This window comes from Chiloscyllium plagiosum, chromosome 16 (genome assembly GCF_004010195.1).
Source record: "Chiloscyllium plagiosum isolate BGI_BamShark_2017 chromosome 16, ASM401019v2, whole genome shotgun sequence".
NCBI classification, from domain to species: domain Eukaryota; kingdom Metazoa; phylum Chordata; class Chondrichthyes; order Orectolobiformes; family Hemiscylliidae; genus Chiloscyllium; species Chiloscyllium plagiosum.
In genome coordinates, this window is record NC_057725.1 from 35500107 (window position 1) to 35506211 (window position 6105).

Here is a 6105-nt window from a genome sequence, read left to right on the forward strand (position 1 = left end):
CCTCAGAGGAAAACAGACAAATCACTCTCAGAAAGAGGTCCACTTTTTTTCCTTTAACTGCAAACTAGTCCACACCGACTTGGGCGGCACGGTGGCACAGTGGTTAGCACTGCTGCCTCACAGCGGCAGAGACCCAGGTTCAATTGCCGCCTCAGGTAATTGTCTGTGTGGAGTTTGCACATTGTCTGCGTAGATTTCCTCCCACAGTCCAAAGATGTGTCAGTTCGGTGATTTGGCCATGCTAAATTGCCCACAGTGTTAGGTGTAGGGGAATGGGTCTGGGTGGATTGCTCTTTGGAGGGTCAGTGTGGACTTGTTTCCAAAGGGCCTGTTTCCACACTGTAAGTAATCAAAAAAAAGGAGCTGTTGACAGTAATTATGTAACTTCTAAAGAATAAAGTTTTGAAGACAATGGGTTAATTTTTAACTGCGCCTCCTGGGTGAAGACCTGGCAGAGTAAATCATCCACCCAATAATGGAAGTTGAAAATTATCGCAGTATCTTTTCCTGAAGAGTCTTGTTTACTCCAGACTCACCAAAATTGCCTGAAACTTGGAAAGCAGTGTGAATAGCTCAGAGACACAAAATAGTTGGGTGTTTCTCAGAAGCAGCAAAACTATTAGAGTGTTATTAGTTGGCCCATTGAACATTTTCTCTCAAAGGGCCATTAGTATATTGAATTATCTTCCCCAGAAGGTAGTGGAGACTGAGTCATTGAATTTATTCAAGGCTGAGTTATATAGACTTTTCATAGTGAAGGAAATTCATGACTATGGACTCAGAGAAAAAAACCAGATCAGCTATGTTCTTTTTGAATAAGGGAGCATTTAACGGAACAAATCAACTGCTACTCTTCCCATATTCCTCAAAGGAAAGCAGGAAAACTGTTATTGGGACTGCTGTAGTCTGACAGAGAGAGAGCTTAGAGTAACACATGAGCTAAGAATGAGGTAACTAGAAATGTTGAAGGATTTATGTTTTACCTGAGCACCTCTCAGTGGGTGAACAAATCATCCACCTGCCAATGGAAATTGAAAATTATCCCAGTAAATTTTCCTGAATAATTTTGTTTACCTCAGGGCCCAAAATCTTCCTTATGTGTGAAGGATAGTGACATTGGACATCCACACTCTCTTAATAGGGAATGATTTGATTGAATATAGTGCAGCCAAGGAATGTTCATTCCAAGCATATAAATGCAAAGTCAGTTTCTGGTCATCATGGATTACATTTTAGTCCACTGGGAAGTGAAGTAAGGAAACAAAATTTTCCACATATTTCAAATAAGTTTTGTTGATGTCTTAGTGCAGAAATGTTCAGTGTGATTATGGTAGAATGAGATTTGACTGGAGGCACATCCTTTGAGAATGTTCAACAGTATGAAACATTGCAGCACTTTCCATTGATGTTTCCTTGTAAAATTTATAATAGCATTTGCTTTATGTTTTATGAATGAAAGCATTAAAATGTAGCACTTTTCTGAAGCAGTTGTGATTAAATCCAGGACTTCAAGTGTCTTTCAGACTTTTCCAGATCACTTTCAGACAAAACTTTCTTCCATATTCGAGCAGAGCAAAAAAGAGTCTACAAGCCGAGGTTTAATTAGCTGCTGGTAGTCTGATTCCTCAAAGCTTTGTGGACAGGAAGCTGCCAGTCTCCGCAATGCTGCCTAGAATAGACAGAGTCATAGATCAGAAAACATCATATTGATATAACAACTGAATTAGTTAAGAGCTAATGCCTGGCCAGAACCTGTAAAACATAGTGACAGTGCATAACGTAACACTTCTTATAATAAATTTATTTGCTGTGAAGAGGCATTTGTTTGTTAATTCAGCTGTTTTACGTTAAATATATTATCTTAATCTATTTATCGAGATGTATTTTTAATACTTTTACCATGTAATTTATCACCACTTCTATTTTCACATTGCTAGCCTATGCTTTTATTTCTTTTGCATGTATTTTTCTTCCTGGCTATTGGTTCTAATGGCCTTTAAAGATCCTATGATTAGCAGGAGAAAGGAAATTTCCAGGCATGTCTATGTCAATATTCCTCCCCCAATCTTTTCATTCATTCAAATAAAACAAAGAACTGCAGATACTGGCGATCTGAAACAAAACAGAAATAGCTTGAGAAACTCAGCCATTCCAGAGCATCTGTGGAGAGAAAGCAGAGTTAACATTTCAAGTCCAATAACCCTTCTTCAGAACTGGAAACATTAACTTTGCTTTCTCCCCACAAATGCTACCAGATGTACTGAAATTCTCCAGAAACTTCTCTTTTTCCTTTCATTCATTTGCTGACTTTAGAATTATATGACATAACCTGTTTGCTGCTTGAAAAGTTGGCTTGAAGTCTTATGGTTGGGAAAGGCACTACATCAAAATGCAAGTTTTTAAAATCTTAAGCAAGTTTATTTTTTTTGAGAGGCATCGACTCATACTTGAATGCAGTTCTAAGCTTGCCAGTAGCTTTAATGTTCACCATCCATGTAGCTACTTTCAGGTTATTCCTCAAAATGAGTGCCGAGAAGCTTTCTGCCACATGCTTTTTCCGACATACAGCACTGTTCAAGAATTGGAGCCCTGAGTCATTTTTTCCCATAGAATAGAGGAAATAAACCTTTCATGCTACACAACATTTATCACTTAAGCTTAGTATCTATCTGAATTCCTGATGCATCCTATTACTGCTACATATATGGCATTAAATATCTTGTATGTACTAGCACTTCCAGTCTGAAAAATTAAGTACTATTTTTGTGATAGCAGTTCATCAATCATTTCAAATCAACTCTCAAAATGGCAACCTCCATGCAAATTCTGCTAAGAGGACGATTTTATACCTTGCACCTCCAGGCAGTAGAGTCTGTTCTGGCATATATTCTGTCCGCCTTTAGTAGTTTTGCTTTTGGTATCAATCCATCTCAATTTATAATATTTTATGATAATCGTTTGAATTTTATGACTGATTTTTACTGTAGAAATGTAGGATATTACAATGTAGAAGGAAGCCATTATATTTGTGTTAGTTATTGACTATAGCAAACCAAAATTAACCCTACTCCTCCATGCTGTCCATATACACACCACCCTCTGCGTCAAAATGTTGCCCCTTAAGTCCCTTTTACATCTTTCCCCTCTAGTTCTGGACTCCCCCACCCAGACCATATCTATTCACCTCATCCATGCCCCTCATGATTTGTAAACATCTATAAGGTCACCCCTCAGCCTCCAACACTCCAGGGAAAACAGCCCCAACTTATTCAGCCTCTCCTTAAAGCTCAAACCTTCCAACCCTGGCAACATCCCTGTAAATATTTTCTGAACCCTTTCAGGTTTCACAACATCTTTCTGATAGGAGGAAGACCAGAACTGCTCACAATATTCCAAAAATGTCCAAAAGAATGTCCTGTACAGCTGCAACAGCCTAGAAATCTCTGCCAGGTGTGGAAGGATCCTTTGGAGCCTTGGATGGAGGTGAGGGTGGAGGTGTGGGCACAGGTTTTACACCTTGTTTAGTGTCAAGGGAAGCTGCCAGGTGTGGAGGATGGGTTGGTGGGGGGCATGGACCTAATGAGAGAGTCTGGAGGAAATGGTCACTGCAGAATGCGGATAGAGGTGTGGAGGGAAATATATCTCTAGTGTTAGAGTCTGACTGTAGATGGAGGAAATGTCAGAGGATGGCGCAATGTATCTGATGAGGTGGAAGGTGAGGACCGGGAGACTCTGTCCTTGTTGCGGTTGGAGGGTTGGGGTTCAAGGGTGGAGGTACGGGAAGTGGAGGAGATGGGCTGGAGGGCATTGTTGACCACATGAGGGGAGAAATTGAGGTCCTTAACTAGGAGGCCATCTGGGATGTCTAGGAGTGGAATTGCTCCTCCTGGGAGCGGATACTGCGGAGGAGGAGGAATTGAGAGTAAGGGATAGTGTTTTTATTGGGGGGGGGGAGGGGAGGGGGTGGTGTGGTGTGGAAGGAGGAGGTGTAGTCCAGGTAGCTGTGGCAGTTGGTGGGTTTGAAATAGATGTCTGTGTTGATTCGGTCACTGGAAACTGAGAAGGGGAGGGAGGCATACAAGATGGTCCAGGTGACCTTAGGTCAGGGTGGAAGAAGTTGGTGGGGTTAGTGAACTGTTCAACTTCCTTGTGGGAGCATGAGGTGGCACTGATACAGTCATCAATGTAGTGGAAGAAGAGGTAGGGGATGGTACCAGTATAACTGCGGAAAATGAACTGTTCCAAATATCCAGCAAAGAGGCAGGCTTGGCTGGGCCCATGTGGGTGCCCATAACTATACATTTGGACTGAAGGAGAAGTTGTTGAGGGTGAAGACCAGTTCAGCCAATCGAATGAATGCGTTGGTGGAGGGGGACTGATTTAGTATGCAAGGAAGAAATGGAGGGCTTGGAGGACTTCGCCATGGCAGATGGAAGTTGTACAGGGACTGGATGCCCATGATGAAGATGAGGTGTTGGGGGCCAGGGAAATGAAAGTCATGGAGGGAGTGGAGGGTGTAGAAGGTGTGGAAGGTGTCCTGAATGTGTGTGGGGAGATCCTGGACCAAGGAGGACAGGACAAAATTGAGATATGAGGAGATAACTGCAGTGGGGCTGGAGTAGGCAGAGACGATGGGTCAAACGGGGCAGTCAGGTTTGTGGATTTTGGGTAAGAGGTAGAATTGGCGGTGTGGGGTTCCGGGTCTATGAGATTAGAGGTTGTGGATGGGAGCTTCCCTGAGATGAAGAAGTTGTGGATGGTCTGAGAGATGATGGAGAATGAATAAAGGCCTAACCTATTTAGCCATTCTTGATGAGTCAACCGCTGAATCCCAGGACTGAGCCCAGTGAATCTATTTGAATTGCCTTCAATGCCAATATATTATTTCTTAAATACAGGGGCTGAATCTGTACACAGCACTCCATGTGCAGCCCCACCAACATGCTGGATGCTGAAACAACTTCCCTATTTTTAAACTCCAATCCCCTAGTAATAAATCCATTTGATTTCATAATTACTGATTGCAAGTCCATGCTGACTTTTTGTGTTCATGCACAGGAATATCCCACATCTCTCTGTGTTATACTTTTGTGGCGTTTCTCTCCACTTAACTAATAATCTGCTTTTTAATTCTTCTGATTAAAGCACATGACTTCATACTTACTGCATTAAACTCCATCTGCTATACCCACTGTCTTCATTCTTTATGAAGCTGCTAACCCACCAAAGCAACGTTTTAGAAACTGCTCTGTCAGACCTCCATCTTGGGTAGGAGCTAGCAACATCTCAGGGTACACTCCATGATCAGTGCCGACACAAACTCCACCTTCACTGACATTGGCACCTGACACCTACCAAGCCTAATCACATCATCATGACATATCTCTGATCGACATACCATATGCTTCTACACTGTAAATGCTGTATGTTGGAGCACATTGGCAACTTTCATTGTAATGCTGCTGTGAGAACACTTTACAGACAGGCACAGGCATCCAGCTCAGAGATTGGATCAAGCTGCTCATTTGCTTTCTTCGGTTGCACAGTCAGTTTGCACTAACTGAATGCTCATTGAATCCCTACTTTCAGTTTTTGCATTTTTTTTACCCTCAGCCAGATCTTAAATTCACACTGTACTTGTGTTTAGTCTTGCTGTTCAGTTCAGACTCAAAGCAAAGCAGCTTGAATTGTTGCCAGTAGTCAAGGATAGGCCAGCATTGTCAATCTCACACCTGCACTATGGGCCAGCAGCCTAGGCAGTAATCCCACTGTTTGCCCATCAATCAAATGGCCATCTCTCATGATCAAAGAGGACTAGCTCTTAGTAAAGTCAACCAGGACTGCATTAAGGTAAAAACAAGGACTGCAGATGCTGTAAACCAGAGTCTAGATTAGAGTGGTGCTGGAAAAGCACAGCAGGTCAGGCAGCATCCGAGGAGCAGGAAAATAGATGTTTCAGACAAAAGACCTTCATCAGGAATAGAGACAGGGCGCCAGCAGAGTGGAGAGATAAATGAGAGGGGGGTGGGGGTGGGCAGAAAGTAGCATAGAGTACAATAGATGAATGGGGGTAGGGATAGAGATGACAGGTCAGAGAGGAGTGTG

The 6105-nt window shown here is 42.5% G+C and overlaps 1 protein-coding gene across 1 annotated transcript in view; it reads right to left on the reverse strand.

Moving 5' to 3' along the window:
• Window positions 1-284: 284 nt before the first annotated feature.
• LOC122558091 (protein inscuteable homolog) overlaps window positions 285-6105 on the reverse strand; it is a 210670-nt gene continuing 204849 nt past the window's right edge. The window contains exon 12 of the mRNA XM_043706410.1: window positions 285-1669. Coding sequence (XP_043562345.1) covers window positions 1541-1669 — 129 coding nt within the window. The 3' untranslated portion in view covers window positions 285-1540. The remainder of the gene's footprint in view (window positions 1670-6105) is intronic.